The 23,522-nt window shown below is 42.4% G+C and overlaps 1 protein-coding gene across 9 annotated transcripts in view; it reads left to right on the plus strand.

The window, feature by feature from the left end:
• FBXL20 (F-box and leucine rich repeat protein 20) overlaps positions 1-22,174 on the plus strand; it is a 99,283-nt gene extending 77,109 nt beyond the window's left edge. For 6 of the 9 annotated variants that reach the window (XM_013979813.2, XM_005653936.3, XM_013979820.2 and 3 more), the window contains 8 exons: positions 316-442; positions 2,435-2,509; positions 6,758-6,888; positions 9,533-9,593; positions 10,788-10,832; positions 11,955-12,011; positions 13,374-13,586; positions 15,088-22,174. In XM_013979813.2, the coding sequence (XP_013835267.1) occupies positions 316-442; positions 2,435-2,509; positions 6,758-6,888; positions 9,533-9,593; positions 10,788-10,832; positions 11,955-12,011; positions 13,374-13,586; positions 15,088-15,195 (817 nt within the window). In that variant the 3' untranslated portion in view covers positions 15,196-22,174. Of the gene's footprint in view, positions 1-315; positions 443-2,434; positions 2,510-6,641; positions 9,594-10,787; positions 10,833-11,954; positions 12,012-13,373; positions 13,587-15,087 lie in introns of all 9 variants that reach the window. The other 3 variants (XR_002337138.1, XR_002337140.1, XR_002337139.1) reach the window with 3 other exon arrangements.

Raw genomic sequence — 23,522 nt, forward strand, 5'->3', positions numbered from 1 at the left:
GTAATTTTTTTAAATAAAAGTTGAAATGTCCTCATTATTACTTTGATAAGCATTTGAATTATGTGATAGAGAATTTGAATTAGAGTCTTACTCTTTATTAATTACTCTAACTTGAGCAAGTAGCTTCATTTCCATTTACTATCTATAGACCTTTAAATTTGTGTTAAGTGCAAAAAGAATATACTTGGAAAAGTATAAATCTCCATAAAAATCTGAATTAAGTATTTCCCTGACTAGATAGCCAATAAAATGAGACTTTGGTGCCTTTGGAATTGGATTTAGTCACGTGTTTGTTTCATTTTGTTTTATCCTAAGTGAGGGATGTCCACTGTTGGAGCAATTAAACATTTCCTGGTGTGACCAAGTAACCAAGGATGGTATCCAGGCACTAGTGAGAGGCTGTGGCGGTCTCAAAGCCTTGTTCTTAAAAGGCTGCACACAGGTAATACTCCATGTAGCACTTGTGAATGATAGGAACCATGAACTTGGCAGACAGCCCAAGTTGCTGGTCTGAGGGAAATGTAGTTGTTATGTATTACGACTAAGGACACATGCTTACCAAAAATTAAAGTGTTTTCCCTAGAGTGAAAAAATATAAGAAGAAATCATACTGAACAAGTCCCATAGGCAAGAGGGTTTCATTGAACTTAATTTGAAAAGAAAACTTATCATGTTGTCACTGCCTGAGACCTTGAAGTGGATGGGCAAGGAAGACAGTCTTGGCAATTTCCACTGCTTATTTAGCCACCAAGCACTTTTCTTAAATGTGCCAAGTATACAGCAACCTACATTTTATAGTGTTGGTGCTTATTTCCTGCTAGTCTCATCAAAAATCCCACATATTTTGTCATTAAAAATTTTAATATCTCAGTGTTTTATAGTGGAAAAAAAAAGAATTGACTTGGTAACACCTCGAAGGAAATGATCAAGAGAGTTTTAAGGGTGACTGACAGGGAGTTCCTCTTGTGGCTCAGCAGGTTGGGAAGTGTCCCTGAGGGTGTGGTTTCTATCCCTGGCCTCGCTCAGTGGGTTAAGAATCCAGTGTTGCAGCAAGCTGTGGCGTAGGTCTCAGATGCAGTGCAGCTCAGATCTGGCTTGCTGTGGCCTAGGCCTGTAGCTGCGGCTCTAATTCGACCCCTAGCCCAGGAACGTCCATATGCCCCAGGTGTGGCCATAAAAAGAAAAAGTGACTGACGGGGAGTTCCCACTGTGGTGCAGTAGGTTAAGAACCTTGGGTCACAGGTTAGATTCCCCGCCCAGCATAGTGGGCTAAGGATCTGGTTGTGGGTGTGGCTATACATTTTTTTTTTAAGTGACTGATAGGAGTTCTTGTTGTGGCTCAGCAGATTACTAACCTGACTAGTATCCAGGTTCTATCCCTGGCCTCACCCAGTAGGATAAGGATCCAGCATTTCTGTGGTTGTGGTGTGGGCTGGCAGCTGCATCTCTGGTTCAACCCCTAGCCTGGGAACTTCCGTATGCTGCAGGTGTGGCCCTGAAAAGCAAAAAAAAAAAAAAAAAAATTAGTTTAAAAAATCATGACTGAGATTAGGGTTAAGCCCTTATTTTATTAATTGTTGCTAAAACCATCTCTTGGATTGTATTAAAAACACCCTTGGAGGTCTTACTAGTATCCATGAGAATGTAGGTTCAATCCCTGGCTTTGCTCAGTGAGTCAAGGATCCCAACTTGCAGTGAGCTGTGGTGTAGGTCACAGATGTGGCTCAGATCCCTCTAGGCCAGCATCTGTAGCTCCAATTCCATGTGCCTCGGGTATGGCCCTAAAAAGGAAAACAAAAAAAAACCACCCTCATTCTCCTACCATGATGGGAGACTTTCCATTGTTTGTAACAAAGCTTTGAAACAACAGCTTGAACTTCTGGTTATTTATGGAATCCTGGAAAATATTGATTGGGATGCCTCATTATAATCAATTACTTGCCATCTGTTCTCAGCACTGTATGCATAGCACTGATCTTCCAGCAGCAGATAAATAGCAAACTGCAGATTCTTTTCTCAACTCCTGCTCTTAAAGTTTGTTATTACAAACTTTATAGGGAGTGTAGAAATGTGAAAATTATTTTAGTTTCAAAATCCCTCAGCAAAATGCTGCATGGCATGTTAAATTTATCAGAAGAAAAATCCATAAACATTAGGCAATGTTTTATCTTTTCCTTGATTTGGTGATGTATGAATTTGATGTGGTCAAAACCGATAAATACTGATGACTGTACTAATCATGACTTCTATATTTGTATGATCATCATTCATTTATTTCTGGTTCGTTGTTCCTTTGAAACTTAGCTATATTTAGAATATATTGATGAACATATACACACTTAAATTTTAATTTATTTTTTAAATTAAGTTTATAAAGTTTTAAGATTTAAAGCAATGGCAGTAATTATTTTTTCTCTCTCTTTAATCTTTCTAGCTAGAAGATGAAGCTCTCAAGTACATAGGTGCACACTGTCCTGAACTGGTGACTTTGAACTTGCAAACTTGCTTAGTAAGCAGTCCTTCCTCCCAACCTCTTCTGTATTAGTAATTCATTGTGTGTGTGTTGGTTTTTTTTTTTTTTTTTTTTTTTTTTGCCTTTTGCCTTTTGTCTTTTTAGGGCCACACCTGCAGCATATGGAGGTTCCCAGGCTAGAGGTTGAATTGGAGCTGTATGTAGCTGCCAGCGTACACCACAGCCACAGCAACATGGGACCCAGGCCGCTTCTTCAATCTATACCACAGCTCTCAGCAATGCCAGATCCTTAACCCACTGAGCAAGGCCAGGGTTCGAACCAGTGTCCTCATGGATACTAGTCAGGTTCGTTAACCACTGAGCCATCGCAGGAACTCTGGAAGTTGTTTTTTTGTTGGTTTTTTTCCAGTAATATTATTGCAAGATTTCAGTCATAAAGACAGAGCAGTTTGTCCACTTTAACCCCAGGGACACAGTAAACACAGATGATTCTTTACATGCTCAACAGTACTCACTCCTGGGGACCTGATAATCAGATAAGATAAAGAGTAGGTTATACAGAATTCCAAATAAGCTAAACTGTAACTCCACCCCTTTCTTTTCAACTTAAGAAAACACTCTCTTGGAGTTCCTTGGTGGTTGCAGCAGGTTAAAGATCTGACATTGTCACTGCTGTGGCTCAGGTCACTGCTGTGGCTCAGGTCGCTGCTGTGGTGAGGATTCGATCCCTGGCCCAGGAATTTCCGCAGGCTGTGGGTGCAGCCAAAAAATAAGAAAAAGGAATAGTTTGCAAAACTATTGCCTTTGGAATGGGTAAGCAGTGAGATCCTGCTGTATAGCACTGGGAACTATATCTAGTCAGTTATAATGGAGCATGATCATGTGAGAAAAAAGAATGTATATATGTATGTGTGACTAGGTCACCTTGCTGTACAGTAGAAAATCGACAGAACACTATAAACCAGCTATAATGGAAGAAATAAAAATCGTTATAAAAATAAATATATAAAACCTTAGCTAATAGAAAAAGAAGAAAAAAGAAAACACTATCCTTTAGAAGTAAATAATTTGAAGACTTCAGTATTTAAAATATTTTTTGGTGAATTAATTGCATTCACACCAGTTAAGCCTATCAGTGAGCCATAACCATTGGTAACACACTGATCTTAGCAGATAACAAGTAAAATGTACTCTTTAAATTATTTTAGAGTAGGAGTTCCCGTCGTGGCGCAGTGGTTAACGAATCTGACTAGGAACCATGAGGCTGCAGGTTCGATCCCTGCCCTTGCTCAGTGGGTTAAGGTAAGGATCCGGCGTTGCCCTGAGCTGTGGTATAGGTCACAGACGCGGCTCAGAATCCTGCGTTGCTGTGGCTCTGGTGTAGGCTGGCAGCTACAGCTCCAATTGGACCCCTAGCCTGGGAACCTCCATATGCCGCGGTAGCGGCCCAAGAAATAGCAAAAAAGACAAAAAAAAAAAAAAAAAAAAAAAAAAGAAAGAAAATTACATATGTGTGTTGCCTTGGAGTGAGAGTGAGAGCAAGAATGAAAATAGTTGGTGAAGGTTTTCCTTGTTTTTCTAAGCCTTCCGATTGTTGTATTCACCCCTTCTTGTTTGGTCACCTGGAACTCTAGAGCATAGTGGTGGTTTCTTTCAAAGGTGATACATTCGGGGCCGTATTTTGTACAGTTAAGCAGCCTACTCTTCCAGCCCATAAGGGGTGGTGCTTTATAATGATCTGTTGAAGACACTTCTGGAGACTGAGTTAAAGGAATGCTAATCCTTTTAATTTTGATTCCCATAGTTACTACCAGAATTTGCCAACTCTCCTTTATGAAACTGAAATATTTGGCCTGAAAGAAAGAGCTGCTACAACTATTGTAAATATGAAACCATCATCTTACAATGTTAGGAAAAAACTTCTTGCACATCTTTAGATTTTTTTTTTTATTTATTTTTTTGGTCTTTTTAGGGCCTCACCTACAGCATATAGAAGTTCCCAGGCTAGGGGTCCATTCGGAGCTGTAGCCGCCGGCCTGTACCACAACCACAGCAACTCAGGATCTAAGCCACATCTTCGACCTACACCACAGCTCAAAGCAATGCCGGATCCTTAACCTACTGAGTGAGGCCTGGGATTGAACCTGTGTTCTTATGGCTGCTAGTCAGGTTTGTCAACCACTGAGCCATAACATTAAGAAAGAGGAGTTCCCATTGTGGGTCAGTGGGTTAAGAATGAACCTGAGGGGAGTTCCCGTCGTGGCACAGTGGTTAACGAATCCGACTAGGACCCATGAGGTTGCGGCTTCGATCCCTGGCCTTGCTCAGTGGGTTAAAGGATCCGGCGTTGCTGTGAGCTGTGGTGTAGGTTGCAGATGCGGCTCGGATCCCGAGTTGCTATGGCTCTGGTGTAGGCTGGCGGCTACATCTCCGATTTGACTCCTAGCCTGGGAACCTCCATATGCCGTGGGAGCGGCCCAAGAAATAGCAAAAGGACAAAAAAAAAAGAATGAACCTGAGGATGCACGTTCAATCCCTGGCCTCCCTCAGTGGGTTAAGGACCTGGGTTGCCACAAGTGGCGGCTTGGGTCACAGAGGTGGCTTGGATGTGGTGTAGGCCTGCAGCTGCAGCTCCAATTTGACCCATAGCCTGGGAACTTTCACAGGCCACAGCTGTGGCCCTAAAAAGAAAAACAAAAAAACATTAAGAAAAGGCAACATGGCCCTCCCAGTATTTTCCTAATGTTATGGGACACTGACTCCATTGGCCTGTTATAAATATGCGTGTTTATGGATTGCTGCTTCTCCCTTTACATTTCAGTTACCCTTGTTTAGTAATAATGATAGTCCCTATTTTTAGGTACTTCTATATGTGTATATACCTCATCAGTTTATTCTCATGACATCTTGTATCTGCCATAGCATCCATTTTTCATCTGTATTTTGTTTCGGTTCTACGGAAACATACTGATTTAAGCAGTGACTGTTTGAAGTTTGATTTTTTTGTTTTTCCAGTTGTCCTTGCAACCTGAGAATGCTGTTTGATCAAACAGAAAGGGCAGTAGAGCTTTATTCTGAGGCTTAAACACAAAATTAGTGAATCTAGCAGGACAAATTAAAGTGCTAATCACATCCACAATGTTAAGATATTTGTACATGACGTCTTTTTTTTTTTTTTTTTTTTCTTTTTTTTGGCCACAGCATTTAGTGGCTTGATGTGAGATCTCAATTCCCAGACCAGGGATTGAACCCGTCGCAGCAGGGAAAGCACCAAGTCCTAACCACCAGGGAACTCCCAACATCTTTTTTTTTTTTTTTTTTTTTTTTTGTAATGTAACATCTTTTTGTGTTCATTTTTTCATCTAAAAATAAAATAATTTGGGAGTTCCCGTCATGGCGCAGTGGTTAACGAATCCGACTAGGAACCATGAGGTTGCAGGTTCGGTCCCTGCCCTTGCTCAGCAGGTTAACGATCCGGCTTTGCCGTGAGCTGTGGTGTAGGTTGCAGACGCGGCTCGGATCCCGCGTTGCTGTGGCTCTGGCGTAGGCCGGTGGCTACAGCTCCGATTCAAGCCCAAGCCTGGGAACCTCCATATGCTGCGGGAGCGGCCCAAGAAATAGCAGAAAGACAAAAAAAAAAGAATAAAAAATAAAAATAAAAAAATAAATAAATAAAAATAAATAAAATAAAATAATTTAAAACATACAAATTGGAGTTCCTGTTGTGGCGCAATGGAAACTAATCGCACTGGGAACCATGAGTTTGAGGTTTCGATCCCTGGCCTCGCTCAGTGGGTGAAGGATCTGGCGTGGCTATGAGCTGTGGTGTAGGTCACAGATGAGGCTCGGATCTGGCGTTGCTGTGGTTCTGGCATAGGCCGGCAGCTACATCTTCGATTAGACCCCTAGCCTGGGAACCTCCTTATGCTGAGGGTGCGGCCCTAAAAAGACAAAAAGAGAAAAAATAAAATAAAACATACAAATTTATATTTGAGTTGGACGCAACTATTTATTTCCACTAAATTAGGGTAGTATTTATATGACTAAAATTCAGATTGAAGCTATCATCCACAGGTTGTTTCACTTTTTTTCAGTAACTTAGTATCAATTTTGAACTTGTAAATATGTTTATACTATTAAAATACTGCTGTTCTTATCTGTTTTCTAGGTTTTAAAATCATTTAATTGAACCTGGCACTTATTTCACAGAGGTAACTTCTGTATCTTTTGCTAAGTAACTAATATCTATGGGGTTTTTTCTCTTGTTTTGTTTTGTTTTTTTAGCAAATCACAGATGAAGGTCTCATTACTATATGCAGAGGGTGCCATAAGTTACAGTCCCTCTGTGCCTCTGGCTGCTCCAACATCACAGATGCCATCCTGAATGCCCTAGGTCAGAACTGTCCACGGCTTAGGTAAACATTTCTTGTTTATCTCAAAAAATCAGGGGAAAGGAACAGAGGTCTCCTTCACTCTTGGAACCTTGAAATTTTTAGGGTAGACGCTACAAAGCCACTATGACCCTTTCTCACCTACTTGCTTTGTACCTCATTTTTTTTTTTTTTTCTTTTAGGGTGGCACCCTCAGCATATGGAAGTTCCCAGACTAGGGGTCAAATCAGAGCTGTAGCTGCCGTCCTATACCACAACCACAGCAATGCTGGATCTGAGCTGAGTCTGCGACCTACACCACAGCTCACGGCAAGGCCAGATCCCCAACCCACGGAGCAAGGCCAGGGATCCAACCCACATCCTCATGGGTACTAGTCGGATTCGTTTCTGCTGAGACACAACGGGAACTCCATGCTTTGCACATCATTTGATTATGTAATTACATAATGGGCCTGAACCATACTAAAAAAATAAAAATAAAATATAAATAAAAGTAAAAAGATCAACCTTTTACTTCATTACTTGAGAAAAGAAATAAAAGCACTTTCTCTTATCAAAGCTTTCATGTAATTCCTTTCTGAAGAAAGTTTTTAAAGGCCCATCCTGTGGTCGTTTTTATTGTAATGTGCCAGGTACATAGCAGGTAGTATTTAAGGAGGAGAAAACAGCCGCCTCCTTTCTGCTGATAGCCTTTTAAAGCAAGCTTTATTTCTCTGTGGCTCCTCTTTACCTACATATAGGATTGGGTGAGTATTTATTATTAAGAATGCTGTGTTTGCATACATATGGTTTCAAGCCCATATTGATTCTGTCAGAATAGATATCACAGTATTTTGCAATAAATAGGAATGATTCCCCATATACCTTTTGTTTTAAAAACAAAACTTATATTGTACTTAATATATATAAACATATCAGCCATTGTTTTAAATGATTCGCAAACATTAATTCACTTAATTCTCATAACACCATAAAGCACTATTATTATCTCTATATTGTAGATGAGAAAACCAGACCACAAGTAGGTCACGTAAGCTGTTCAAGGTCTCGCAGTAAGTGTCAGAGCAGGAGTGTGAGCTCAGGCAGCCTAGCTTTAGAACCTATGAAACCGCTTGTCTTCCATGTAATAATTGTTGGAATTCCCGTTGTGGCTCAGTGGGTTAAGGACCCAGTGTTGTCTCTCTGAGGATGTGGGTTCAATCCCTGGCCTTGATCAATGGTTTAAGAAACCACTGTTGCCACAGGCTGTGACATAGGTTGCAGAAAAGCTCAGATCGGATGTTGCTGTGGCTTCGGCATGGGCCTCAGCTGCAGCTCTGATTCGACCCCTGGCCCAGGAACTTCCATATACTGCAGGTTCAGATGTTTAAAAAAATGTGTTATTGTCAGTAATATTATTATAAACCAATAAAAACTTTCTTAAACTTTTTTTGTAATCACCTGGCCATAGGCTTCAGTAATATCAGAAGCCTAGAGTAGAATACTATTCAGGAGCTAAGTCCTCTCTCTAAAAATATTACACATTTCCTTTTGTTTGTTTGTTTTAAAGAGAAGGATGTTCAGTTCCATTCTTATTCATGGTTTAGTTTAAGAAATTGGTCATGCTTTCCCATTAGATAGAGCTTTCTAATTAATTGTCAGCTGATAATAATGTCTTATGCTTTATTTTTTTTTCAGATTCTGTAGTAAGTAATTTTTAAGCAAACATAATGTTCTTTAGTACTGTCATGCAGACACCACCAAACTTTTCACAGAGAAGAGCTGCTACTTTTGATTCCTCTGATTCCCCAACCCTGTGGTCTGTATTTAGGGTGCTGGTTAGCAGTTCATGAATAGGCAAGTGCCTGCCAGCCCAGCTCCCCCTCTCTGCTGGGCCTCCCTGGGAGCATGTGGAAGGAGGCAGGAAGCTTACTTAAGGATTTTTTTTCATAAGTTTGAAATTTCATGTTTGGGACAGGCCTGTAATTAATCAGTCCCTTCCTAGCATTTTTATTTATTTATTTTCTTTTTAGGGCCACACTCTTGGCATATGGAGGTTCCCGGGCTGGGTTGAATCAGAGCTGTAGCACAGCCACAGCAACATAGGATCCAAACTGTGTCTTCAACCTACACCACAGCTCATGGCAACACCGGATCCTTAACCTAGTGAGCGAAGCCAGGGATCAAACCTGCGTCCTCATGGATTACTAGTCAGATTCATTTCCACTGAACCATGATGGGAACTCCCACTTTCTAGCATTTTTAAAAGCTGTTTGAATCTGAGTGAACCTACATGTAAAATCGGGAAAGAGAATAAATTACTTTAGCAACAGATTAACTGAAACAGAGTATTTATCTCCATTTCCTTTGTTTTCTAGGAGCAGGCTGCCCTCTGGGGGTAAGCAGTGTGCCATCAAGAAGGCTTTTAAATGTGTTTCTTGTGCATTTTGGCATTAACTACAAGCCTCTATTATATACTTTGATTTCATCACCCTAAAATGTGGTATTTACAGGACTGCTTTATGAGGACTCCATGGACAAGATCTATATACAGACTTGCTCAGCTCTGAATGTCACTCTTTGTTATATAGTCCTTAGGGAATAGGAGGTTGTTTTCTTAAATCCTCGCTATTTTAATAAACCTAGTTCAGGGACCAAGGGATTGACTTTGACTTTGTTTTTTTAACAGAATATTAGAAGTGGCAAGGTGTTCTCAATTAACAGATGTAGGCTTTACCACTCTGGCCAGGGTAAGTATTTTCTTTAGGTTCTATAGCTTTTGTCCAGGATTTTTTATTTGAGAAGAATGAACAATAAGGGAAGTGTTTATTGAGGGAATGAATGGCAGCAGAATTGAAGGTGTAGGATGTAGGGGAGTTTCTCTGTGGCTGGTGTCCCTGAGCGTTCTCATGCTACAGCCACAGGCAGTGCTCTGGAAAGGCAGACATAACGTTGGAGAACTTGGAACTCCTTCACGAGACATGATTTTCCATCAAATGAAAAGTAAAGCTAGTTCCTGTCATGGCTCAGCAGTAACGAACCTGACTAGTATCCATGAGGGCGCAGGTTCGATCCCTGGCCTCAATCAATGGGTCAAGGATCCGGCTTTCCTGTGAGCTGTGGTGTAGGTCACAGATGAGGCTGGGATCCTGCATTGCTGTGGCTGTGGTGTAGACCAGCAGCTATAGCTCTGATTTGACCCCTAGCCTGGTAACTTCAGTATGCCTCGGGTACAGCCCTAAAAAGCAAAGCAAAGAAAAAAACTAAGCAGGGCTATACTAGTGCTTTGTGAAAGAAACTCACTTGGTTATTTGGTTTGTAGCTGGCAGATAAGAGAAATGTTGAAAAAAAAAACATATAAGCCTGATTTAAATAGGTTTTAAGAGATTTTTCTGGTATTCTCCACAAGATCTTAATACTTGAAGTGGTTTATAAATCACTATATAATAATAGTGTCTAAAATTATACTGTCTGTGACCAGTGTAATGGAACATGGAGAAGGGCATTTGCTTTCAGGCAGATTGATGGATACTAATTGCAGGGGGCGGGGGCGGCGGGGAGCGCATGGCCCAGCTAGATGAGGACGTACAAATGGGGAATAAACATATGGAAGGGGTTCTGTGCTTCCAGAGGACTCCTTTTCCTTAAATTACTTTTTGGTTGAAAGGATCTCTATAATCTTAATTAATGCTCAGGAAATGTATTCCCTTTGACTTGTAAGATGTTAGTTACTTTGTGCAATGATTGAGAAATTTCACTGCAAGTAAAGACCTTTTAAAATGTGTTATTAATGGAATAAGGCAGGAAGTGATATTAGAATGACCCTAGCTCTGAAGCGCTTAAGATTTCATAAGAATATTTAATATTACGTATTAGTGTTCTGGCCTTGAATTTCCCCATGTGTTAAATATTTGTACTGTAATGTCTGGGTTGGTATTTTATAGAATTGCCATGAGCTTGAAAAGATGGACCTGGAAGAGTGCGTTCAGGTAAGATTGTGAATTTTTACTCAGAAATACATTATGATAGAAACTTGCACGCACCTCTCAGAACGTTTGGTTTCCTCCCCTAGTAGGGACTGCTGACTTCCCCTTTATTGAGATGTCCTCCAGGCATACCAGGCAGAGGTGCTCATGGTGTTTGTGCTTAAGGAAGTGGGAAAACACATGCCATTGGAGAGGAAGAGGGCTCAGGAATTCAGGCCATAAAGAGATTATTAGTTGACTGGGAAGAAGTTAGTTGACTTCTCCAAAGAAGCCAGAGAGAGGAATTTTTTAATGGTGAAAGTAGGGAAGAGGAGATAGCTTGCTAACTGTAGAGGTCAGTTTTTCTAAATGTTCTCTGGACATTACTCAGTCCCATTAGTTCTTACCAAGCCAAAACTTCTTCACATCCATCCGTCTCTTGCACAAGCCTGAGTGTCCGTGTGTCCTTTCCAGTGTTAGTCCTTCTGAGTGATGTGCACACCTGCCCATTCCCGTCTCCCCGACCCCCTGCCGTCTCTCAGCCCCTCTGAGGCTGTGTGTATTACAGTAATAATCTCAGAACTGGAGGCAAATTTGGAAAGAAACCCTGATTTTCTTTCCATCCTAAGATAACTATAAAAGACCGATCTTCCTCCAGGAGTTCATAGTTAACCCAGCAGCCTCTTTCTGCCACCCTTGGGCAAAATAACTGATATCCCAGGTACTAGTCCTGAGGTGGGGCATGGCTTGGAAAAGTATGGGCCAGATATCTCAAAATTTGGGGATATTCCTATCTTCCTTTTTTTTCATGGAACAGTGTCTTCTGATTCAGTTCTGCGATTGTTCTATGGGGGTCTAACACAAAGCCCAGTGGGTGGAACTTAGGAAGGACACATTTTCATTTATTTCAAAAACAGTTTTCAGTAGACCTATTCAGAGATGACTGACATGTTTAAGCCTGGCCTGAATAGATGCTCGAAGAACAGGTTTGGGTAGCTGATGGGATTTCAACTTTAAGATTCTGTTGTTTGGTGATTGATATCTGATATCAGTATCAGTCTAGGATACAAGTGTAGTGAAGAATGAGGTGTGGCCCATGAGTTTTATGGAATTACACCTAAGATAAACTTACCGCATTTCTTTCAGATAACAGATAGCACACTAATCCAACTTTCTATACACTGTCCTCGACTTCAAGTATTGGTGAGTTTGACTTTGGAAGTTTTCTGCATTTATTGGATTTAATCAAAACCCAGCTCTTACTTTCTACTTGGTGTTTGGCTACCATTTTTGGAAAATATATTTCTCCAAATTGTCAACTTACAGAGGTCCAAGGGAAGGGAGAAACTGAGATAGGAACTGGAAAAGCTAAATGCTTTCTGCATCAGTGCTTGGAGACTGAAAACTGACATGGGGAGTATCAATTCTCCTTCCCACATGAATTACACCCCTGCCTGAATGATGCTTAAATTTCTGGAGATCCAGGAGGCGAAATGACCCCATATTGGGACCAAATGTTCCTATAAAACAGAACCAGCCAGAGCTTAGGGGGAGGTCTCTCTCCTGTTTCTAATAACACTGTGGGAAAGAAAGCATTTTGGTTGACTATTCTGCACCTTGGTTTATTTTTGGTGTTTCATCACATATTAAACTATGTTTCAGTTGAGGGTTCTGAGTTTCATGTAGATGAATCAGGGATTTAAGGAGGTGGCCGCAGGTTACAGCTGTTAAGAATCACTTTCAGCCAATTAACTTTTGGGCATGCCCCTGTCCTAGGTATTCAGTATTTAGTCTAGATTCTGGAAAAATTTTTGCAGGATACGCCTGAACCCCACTTTTCCCTGTAGAGAAGAAAAGTGTTAATAACGTGTGTGGAGTGGGGGGAAATACTTTATGAACTATTTCACAGTCACTACAAGAATTCGGAAAACATGTACATATTTATTAATATACAAAAGTAAATTTTTCTTTAGAAAGAGGAAAAGAATATAGCAAGTCACAAATTTCAAAAAGTTGACAAGCACCAAAACATTACACAAGTCAGAAAAATGGCGAAACAGCACGTATATATATGTGTGTGTGTGTGTGTGTTTTGCTTTTTTAGGTCCACACCTGAAGCATATGGAGGTTCCCAGGCTAGGGGTCAAATTGGAGCTATAGACGCCGACCTATCTATACCACAGCCACAGCAACACCAGATTCAAGCCGCATCTGTGACCTACACCACAGCTTACGGCAACGGCCGGATCCTTAACCGACTGAGCTGGCCAAGGATTGAACCATTGACCTCATGGATTCTAGTCAGATTCGTTTCCACTTGTGCCATGACAGGAACTCCTGAAAAACATAAATTTAGAATCACATATAGAAGGGTTGATCATTGGTTGTCAAAAGCAGAACCCCAGCAACTCTAGTATGCCTTCGTTTTACCACATGGATCTAGTGATGGCTGCATATATATCAGAATCAAACCAGAAAGTTCTCCTTTCTGATTGCACACAGGCCTCTGGCTTGAAGAATGTCATTAAATATTTCAGTGTCCTTCCTTGCTCTATTTGGCTGCAGAGTCTGTCTCACTGTGAGCTGATCACAGACGATGGAATTCGTCACCTGGGGAATGGGGCCTGCGCCCATGACCAGCTGGAGGTTATTGAACTGGACAACTGCCCCCTAATCACAGATGCATCCCTGGAGCACTTGAAGAGCTGTCACAGCCTTGAGCGGATAGAACTCTATGACTGCCAGCAAATCACACGGGCTGGAATCAAGAGACTCAGGGTAAAGATGATAGTATCACCCTCTGGCTCTAGTGTTCTCAGCACCCTTTCCTTCTTCCCTTCTTTTCCCTTCCTCCATGTCCTTATTTCAGATTTGGATTCCTGTGGTATTTATATTTACTTGGACATTCAACAAAGAGAAAAAAAAAAAGATGGAGAGCAAATCTAAGAGTAGATAGTTTTGAAGTGTTGTTCCAGATGGAGATTTAGTAGGAAGATACCCACCGAAAGGGAGAAAAGTAGGTCTCCTCCCAGCAGAATCTAATAACATGCCCAGAGTCAAAAAAGCACAGGCCAGATTTTGGTTCTAAAGGAAGAAAAGGAATAACATAAAATAGTTAAGTGGAGTTTAAAGTTTTAATTTGTATTTCCTTTCACATCAAACTCTTTTGCTGGGGTTATTATTATTTTTTTTAAGACAACAAATGGATCAAGTAGTTTTTTACATTTCCTTTTGCCCCGTCCTTCGTAATAGACCTGTGTATAGCCAGGTGACTGAAGGACAGGTTGCTTGCAAAGTTACAAAAGGCTAGATGAATCTCTGTGTTGGATTATTCAGCTCAACAGATGTTGAAACATCTGCTTCACACCTGTGGTGGGAAAGGCACTGTGCTTATTTTGGCCCTTATAAATAAACACAATTAGTACAGGATATGTATTAATCTCTGTACATACTCATTTTTGGGGGGGGAAAAAAAGCCATTTTGGCCTGATGGCATGTGAGTGCATAAAGGAACTGCAGATTTCATCCGCGTTCCAGTAGACCTCAGTTCCGCCTCTCCCTTCAGACCTAGAGGACTGAGAACATGACTGAAGTGGAGAGGCCTTGCACTATATCTCTTCTATGCCAAAAGAGGAGAGCCGCAGGTCACCCAGAGCCTTTTCTGTGGCCTGCTTACACTAGGGTCTCTTCCATCTCTGAATCCTCAAGAGTGACTTAGCACTTTTCCACTGTAATTTAACTATTTGTGTGCATGTCTAGACTATGAGTTCCCTAGAGCAGGATCTCCATCTTGACCCTCTTTGCACCCCTTTTGCATAACGAGCATAGTGCCTTGAACATGATAGGAATTTAGAAGTGATTTATGTCGTAAAAATTAGAAACATATTGTTAAGAGAGGATAATGAGGTTTTTAAAAATATCAGAAGAAACATGGTCTGCAGTAGCTTAGAAAAAATTAATTTTGTAAGCTTATATGGTTTCTTCCAGCTGTGGGAATCAAACCACGAATCCCTGTGGGAGAGGTTAAGAGACTAGCATGAAGCTTCTCCCTAGTGGTATTATTATGAGAGCCGGTACCAAAGTTACATGGGCTGATTTGGTCTGCAGAGCAACCTGGGATGGTATAGATTAGAACCCAGGTCTCTCAGCATACTGATACTGCTCAGCCTCTTCCTCCCTGCCTTCATGTCCCCTCAGTCCCTGAGTGGTTCTTCTGAAAAACAACATCGCTCTTGGTGTTTTAAGCCTTCTGTCTCGGTATATTTCTGTCTTGTTTCAGACCCATTTACCCAATATCAAAGTCCACGCCTACTTCGCACCTGTCACTCCACCCCCATCAGTAGGGGGCAGCAGACAGCGCTTCTGCAGATGCTGCATCATCCTATGACAATGGAGGTGGTCAGCCTTGGTGAACTGAGTATTTAATGACACTTCTAGAGTTACCGTGGATCTCCATTGGAAACGACCCCAGCGTTCCGGGCAAGGGTTTCAAAGTGAGGGCAGCGTCCAGATCTCCAGAGCCACACATACATACACGTACCCACCCTAACCCCCCGCCCACTCTGTCTCTGTGACCAGGGGACTGAGTCCGTGCTGGCTTTATCACATGGGTTGGTAAAACTTAACCATTCCTGTTGGATGTGCCCAGAAGAAGATCATAAGCAAGGTAGACGGAAGGGGGCATTCCACCAAACCCAGTGTTACTGCTACTGTGGTTTCTTTATTTTGTTAAGGGGTTTCTTTGGCAGTTTTGGAACGGCAACTGCAGTCCTCCAGGGTCAAGGAAAGCATAGAAAAACAATACATGTTGTATCCAGGGACCAGAGGGAAGTTTTCTTTGCATCCTATAAATGGTGGCCATCCATTATGCGATGACTGCAGAGCTTCTGTGCTTCCTTGTCCCCATACCCACATGCTGAGCATGCTCACAAAGAGGCCTGTCCATTCCTCCTCCTGTGTTTTCGAATTGGGCCCAGAGGTTTCCTAAATGGTTGCACCGAAATCGCTGTGGTCCAGATGTGATTACGTATTCACTCAAGTTGTCGCTCTCTGTAGCACACTGTGTACCTCCCTGTCTCATCCTCCGTCGCTCCCTCCTGCACTCTTGCTTAGTCTGTCATCTGTTCATGGTCGGCTTACTCACACTCAATTGTTACTCCTTTGCTGTTGTTGTGTTTACAGTTTGCCTTTTGGATGATTAGTTGGGGTTACCAAACATTTTTAAAAGAGACATTATCAATAAATATTTTTTTAATTCTAAATTTTATCATTAGGGGACCCTGCCTGAATCTTTGCCAGTCTGAAGGGAAACTATAACAAAAGCAAGAAAAGTTATGAGGAGAAACTAAGCTAAAGCTATTATGATGAAAACAAACTTTCCCTTTTGGTTTCTGTTATATCTTGTGATAAAATGATAATACGCATGATACGCTCAGTATTCCCCCTGCCCGTTTTTCCTCCTATCTGACTTAATAAGGAGAGAGAAATGCTTTATTAGTAAAGCGTGGCATGGCAGATCCCAAAACTGAACCTGAAAGCCACCGCCACCCAAGCACAGACATGGTGTGTGTTCACTGAAATCTAGGTGTCATCAGTGGCCTCTCAGATACTGTGTCTGTGAGGTTCGTTCTGCTTTAGCAGGAATGCTGCTGGAGGAGTTGTGCTGTCGAGCCAGGCAGTTTCTCTTCTTTCCCCCCATTTGAACCCTTCAGGGATACAAGAATGACCTCATCACAGCTGGTCAGCTGTATGTCAGTGTTGATGGTATCATATCTAACGTTGGCGCCTCAAAGGACCAGAACCTTTTCAGAACCCGTCAGCCATGTCTCTCTCATGCTCCAGACTTTCTGTGCATGAAACTCTGGAGTGGCCAGATGAGGGCATTGGGGCAGCAGAAAGAGAACGTTGAGAGGAAGTAGGGGGTTCAGTGTCTTTGCCTAGCCTGGTCCCCAGAGCCAAGGGCAGGGTGTTCAGTATCCATGACTCAGAGTCAAAGAAGAAGCTCCCCCTCCCACCCCCCACCCCCCGCCAGAAAGGAAAAAAAATTTAAATCATGGAGGATGAGGAAAATAAAATGAGTTTCTAAAGTACAAGAAGTAGATTTCTAAACATCAAGGTTAGAAACCTCGTGTGCTTTATAATAGGGTGACCATGTGCAGTCTGCCGTCATCTTCCGTATGATCCAGGCTGTTAAAAGGCTTGTTTCAATACTGTAGATGCTGGTTCTGCCAGCATATATAAGAAAAAAGTGTGATGTATTTTTCCACAAGCAATCGGTTGAAATGTCCTGGGAATCTATCTACCATCATTTAGCATGTAAAATTTATTTTAAATCCTGTTTTTTTATTGATGGCCTTTCAAAAGCTCAAACTATGCGTATTTTTCATTTCCCTGCCCTTCTCTTATCCTCTTTTCAAATTACCATATAAGGAATATACTTTTTAAAGTGAGACCCACTCTCCTGGCTGTGAGACCCACATATACAAGTATACACATGTACGCACACACTTCCAGATGTGGTTGATAATATTCAGATCCCGGAGTTCCCATTGTGGCTCAGCGGAAACGAATCCGATTAGTGTCCATGAGGACGCAGGTTCAATCCCTGGCCTCGCTCAGTGGGTTATGGATCCCTCCTTGCTATGGCTGTGGCATAGGCCAGCAGCTATAGCTCTGGTTCAACCCCTAGCCCAGGAACCTCCATATGCCTCGAGTGCGGCCCTAAAAAGATAAAAAAAGAAAAAAAGAATATTCAGATTCCCCAGGTCTCTCGTTCAAACAAAACTAAAAAGAGAAATATTTAGGAGGCAGCCACTCTAACAAGTTTAAAAAAAAAAAAAAAAATAGTGCCTGAACAAGACTCTGATTTATTAGTGAGTGTGGATTTGAATTTCCCAGGAGTTGAGGCACCAGTATGTGACCATCTTGAGAGAAATGCTGTTTCTCTTGAAGAGTGAGATGCAATCCGTGTGGACTCATGCAGGTGATCCCTGCCTATCTGGGCCAAGAATAGCGTCAAGTTAGGGGATAAAGGCCCTGGAGTGCGCAGGCCTGACATGTATGGGTCAGGCAGGAGCCTTGTTCCTTTCTCAAGAAAATTATAGGCCCTTCGTGCTTGGAAGACCATATTTTTTTTTATACCAATCTGAATCCTAGGTCAGCTGATGCAGTGTACCAGGACTCTGAGAACCCAAAGCATGGTAAGTTTTGGTCAGGTGGAAAGGGTAATAAGAAGGTGTCCTCAGAGTTATACATCCAGATTCTCTCTTTTCTAAGCAGCCTTTTCCCCTTACATTTTCCAGCATCATTAGTATCTTTTATATCCTCTTCATTAGCTCCCATCAAAGTGATGATTCCAACTTTTTTTTTTTTTTTGACTTCTCCCATTTCCTTCCTATCGTCCTTGCCCTTGATTTAAAGCTTCTGTCTCTCTCTTAATGATACTGCTAATTTATTCTCATGTTTCTAGTCTAGCTTCCTCTCGGATCCTTGTCCTGCTCTGGGCAGCCTTGAATTCAGTAACAATCACGCGGCTCAGGCCATTTTTCACTGGGTGATCTTGGATGTTTGCTGACTGAATTTGAAATCAAACTGTTAGAGGTGAAGAGTAAGGGAATCTGGCTTCATCCTTTTTTCCAATATTTGGAATATGAAAGCACATTGTGCTTTATGTAAAAAAAAAAATGTGTTCTTCTATTCTGCTCATTAGTGGATATAAAAGTATTTCTTAAGTGGTTTTTATAAATTTCCACGTTGATTAAATTGATTAACAGATGTATAAGTCAAAAACTTTTCTTATTCCTTATATCACATTTTAGAGGGAAGCCTGATAAATATTTTTATGATGCTTTATTTTGGGCTTTGCAAACTGAAGAGTTCGATATAGCTCTACTGCGATAGCAGTCGGGTTCTTTTATGTCTTCAATCTGCCTTGTAAAATGCATTGTTACTGGTTTGATGACCCACTATGCTGTGGGGCGGGGTGGTAAACACAGTGGGAGTTGAAAGCTGTTTTGGCTTGACGTTGTTAAGAAGTGCGCGAGTGTCCCTGGAAAGGAGAGGTGGTTTCCTGCCTGCCCATGGGCAGCATGTCCTTGGGTGACTGTGCTGTTCGGAAGGAGAGGAACACTTGCTAACATGGTTGACCCTTGGCCATTTGATGTTTATCATGCGGAAAGATTGCTCGTGGCACCTGCCACCAGTGAGAGAGGAGGGGTTTAAAGAAAATTGGTCAGCTCTGCCTTTTCCCTCCTTGTGTGCATGGTTTCCGGTTAGGTTTGTGCATTCTGACCGACAGACTCTTTCGGTGGTATGCTTTGAGCTTCCAGAACATTTTATAAAAAGATTGCCTTCTCTTTCTGTCCACCTGTTCTAGGATCTTTAACCACCTCAAACCCAGGCAATGTAAGGAGATGTGTAGGATGTTTAATTGGGGGTCTTGAGGCAGAACCTTCTCCCTTGCAACGATCTCAAGCCAAAAAGAACCCAAACGCTATAGGAGGGTGAAGGGAATTAAGAGTCTCAGCCTCTCCTCACCTTTATTTCTATGATAAATTTTAATTTCAAGATTAAAAGGTAACAGAAAGCTGAGTAAGACCATGTCAACAGGGCAGAATTAACCTAGGTAATTTGGGAATAAAATGTGGCTTGTATTTGCTGTATCCAGATGCCCTAACTTAATATCTCAGTTCTCCAGCCAAGAACTTGCTGCTCTAACCTTGCTCTCTTACTTGAGACAAACTTTCTACCTTCCAGAAACTACCATTGGAGGCAAATGAGTTTTCTGCAGCTCCCCCCCTCCCAAGTCTACCTGTTTTGCCCATTTTTATTCTTAGGAACATCAGTTCCGCATCTCTGAAGCCTTTGATCCTCAGGAAAGTCAGTAAAAACTTCTCAGCTGAGTCTGAGTGAATCTTTAGAGCCCAAAAGAGTTATACTTAATTTTCAACAAAAAAAAAGAAAAATTGTTGGACAAGCTCACATAATGTGTCAAGTTCTGTAATGCATTTCTTCCATCTCTGCCTCATGTGTCTTTTTTTTTTCTTTGTCTTTTGAAGGCTGCACCCACGGCATATGGAGGTTCCCAGGCTAGGGGTCAAATCGGAGCTGTAGCTGCTGGCCTACATCACAGCCACAGCAAGGCCAGACCTGAGCCACCATAGCTCAGGGCAACGCCAGATCCTTAACCTGCTGAGCGAGGCCAGGGATTGAACCTGCGTCCTCATGGTTACTAGTCAGGTTTCTTTCTGCCGAGCCACTGCAGGAACTCCAGCCTCGCGTGTCTTTTGAGTAAGCCCTTGGTAGAGGTTGGTTCGCAGGCATTGAGACTCAGTGCTTCCTCAGCCAGGGTGGTTCACTGCTGCCCTTTAGGGAAAAGAACCATGAACAACCGCAACTGTTACCAATAGACCTTTTTTTTTTTTTTTTTTTTTTTAATTTTCTGTGTTTTTCAGTGTCTTATTTTGAAGGATTGGGGTGGGGAAGTGGTAGAGGAGATGCCGAGTAAAGGCGAGAATCAGTTCTGGAGCTGGGGTACTTGGCTTCAGGTACAAGCATCTGTCCTGAATATGTAAACAACTGCCTCACATATGAGATTTACTTTCCTCTCCATCTAATGAACTCCATGCCCTTCTTACTGGCAAGGAGAGCTTCTGTTTCCACACACCTAACCAGTGTCATCCAGACGGGTCTTGGCACCACTGAACTCCCACCAGTGCCTCCCAGTGCGTCCCAGAGGCTGCCGGGCGTGGTTTTCACCAAGGTCAGAGCAGGTAGGCTGTAAATGAGGAAAGCAGAAGAAGGAAGCTTTGCCTCACTAAGTTTTGGCTTGTCTCTGTCCCTTACCCTCCTTGTTCTTATTAATTCAAGTCTGTACCACACTGCTGCTCACACATATGTGTGTTTCTTACCTTGGCCTAACCGTTCTCAGCCCCTGAAGTCATGATTCTATTTTATTTTATTTTTTTTTTTCTTAATGGCACTAGTGAATAAGAACCCTACAGTCTTAGAAAATCCTAACTTGAAAAGGAGTCTCTAACTGGCTTCGGTTGATGACTTTACCTTTTCCCCATAAAGACGTGAATGATTTTCTTCCTTACTGCTATGTAATAGATCTGTAACAAGTGAAACCTTTGCTGCTACTTTTCTGGGTTTACATCAGTTTGTTCCTTCCCTTGAGAATAATTTATTACCTGTGCTTCTCCATGACTGTTAATTGCTAATAAGTACAGGAAGAGGTGAGCCTGAGAGTTCTTCTCTTACTCCCCTCCTCACCCTACCCCCAAATTACACACTAACCTCTAACATGTGCAAGGTCTTGGGATGGGGCTCATCATAAGATGTGTTTTGGGGGCGTTTTTGTTTGTTTCTTTCTCACTGTGCTGCAGCTCTCAGCCCTTGAGGATCTGTGACTACCCCGTGGAAGGGTTACTACAGGGGGAGAGAGGCCTTAAATGTTCCTTTCTCCATCCCTGTTTTCTGATCATCCTTCAGATGCCTCCCATTCTGGCTGCCTCCTTTTTCCTCCCAGGAATTGTTCCCAGTGGGAAAATGACCCGCCCTGGTCATTTCCCCACTGCTCTCCTCACCTCTGCCCACCTTCCAGTGACCCCGAGAGCACGGACCTGAGAAATGGGACCTGTGCAGAGCTCAGAGCTGTGAGGCCTGCCCCTGCCTGTCAGACTCTGCTTGGGGACAGACATGGATGGGTAGATGGTGCTGTGGGAGAAATACTTTTATCTTCCAACCAGGCTGATTCGCCCTTGCACTGTCCCGCCTCCATCCCCTCTCCCCTGAGGAGTGGGTAAATGCAGAGGATGCTCTGTAAAATGCAGGCGCCGGGCTCTGATCCCAAACCTTGCTGTCTCGCCTAAGCCCTGGAGCAAGAGCTTCGGTGTGTGGGAGCTGCTGCTTGCTTGTTTCTCCACCAGGCCTGCCCCGACTCTTAAGCCAGTCCCTGGGGCCAACACAGTCCCCTGTGTAGTGACTTCACACCAGCTTCCATTAGCTGTCCAAGTGACCTGTGTTTCCACCCAATACTTTTGGCGCTTGAGGATTGGGGGGGTGGGGGGGTGGGTATTTAAAAATAAATAAATCCAAGGTGGCAGTAGAGGATTCCTTTTGCTTTAAAATCTTTGGACTAAAAAAAAAAAAGAAAAAAGAAAAAAATGTTTTTTATATATAAATATATAAATTGTTATGTAACTATTATTGTTTCCTGTATGTTCTAATTTTTGTTTTATGATGTAATTAAAGGAAATAAGCTGTGAAGACTTTTCATTTTACTGTGGAAATAGCCTGACTTGGAGCTGTGATTTTTTAACTTCCTTGAACTCTTGAATCTATAAAGGCTCCAGAGGCTGAATGAAGGGGCTTCTTTTTGGCATTTTTTTTTTTTTAATATACCTTAATGCCCTTTATTATTTAATAGTCTTTAGTACCTTTTCATTAGCCTCTATTTAGTAACCTGCACTCCATTTATCTCTAAGAAAAAAGATACAGTATAAATCAAAGTTTCTTAAAAAAAAAAAAAAAAGCTTTGTCTTAATAGTAAAAATTCAGTCTGAGTCCCTTATCTGTACAGAGCAGTGCCTTTAGCTGGACTGGGAAGGAGTAAGGGAGTGGTGTAATGGCTGAAAAAAACAAACTCCAGGGAGTTCCCGTCGTGGCACAGTGGTTAATGAATCTGACTAGGAACCATGAGGTTGCGGGTTCGGTCCCTGCCCTTGCTCAGTGGGTTAACGATCCGGTGTTGCCGTGAACTGTGGTGTAGGTCGCAGACATGACTCAATCCGGTGTTGCTGTGGCTCTGGTGGTGCCGGTGGCTACAGCCCTAGCCTGGGAACCTCCATATGCCTGAGCTAGCGGCTCAAGAAAAGGCAAAAAGGGCAAAAAACAAAACAAACAAGCTCCATGTGACCTCAGCAGGTTAACCCTTCTGTTTCAGTTCCTCCTTGGTAGGGTGGAGGTGGCAGTACCTGGGTAGAGTTGTGGAGATTAAAAGCACTAATAGTGGCTAATAGTAAACACTCATGTGTTGCCTGGTTTTATTCCCTTCATTTCAGTAATATTTCCAGGAGTACCCTTCGTGGCTCAGTGGTAAATGAACCCAACCAGGATCCCTGAGGATGCAGGCTTGATCCCTGGCCTAAGTGGATTAAGGATCTGGCCTTGCCATGAGCTGTGGTGTAGATCGAAGATGCAGCTGTAGCTCCGATTTGACCCCTAGCCTGGGAACTTCTATGTGCCACGGATGTGGCCCTAAAAAAAATTAAAAAGCAGCAGTGTTTTGGTATCTAGTCTATGCCAGAGGCTCCCAGGTTGAGATACACAAAGGCTAATGCAGCAAGTTTCCTATCCTTTTGGTGGAGACCCCAGGGAGCCACATCAACAACCTGGACTTTAATCTCAGGGAATCTACCCTGCCCTGAAACACCCTTGTGGAGCCTGTGGAACCATAGGCCTCACTTGAAATCCACTTGTCCTGAATGGGGTAAACGCCTGAGTCTAGATCGGTCTTCTGGGGCCAACATAGGCCCCTTCCAGGGGGGCAAGCGGTACCTGCTAACTTGCCCATATGGAGGCAGCTTTGGCCTCTGAGGGAGGCAAGTTCTGGATATCTGAACTTCCCATAAACACACTTAAAGCCTGCTAATCAGTTCAGCCAGTGTTTAGAAAGGCCGCCAGGTTTTAGGTGATCAGTACACAATAGATGGG

This window comes from Sus scrofa, chromosome 12, assembly GCF_000003025.6.
Source record: "Sus scrofa isolate TJ Tabasco breed Duroc chromosome 12, Sscrofa11.1, whole genome shotgun sequence".
Classification (NCBI taxonomy): domain Eukaryota; kingdom Metazoa; phylum Chordata; class Mammalia; order Artiodactyla; family Suidae; genus Sus; species Sus scrofa.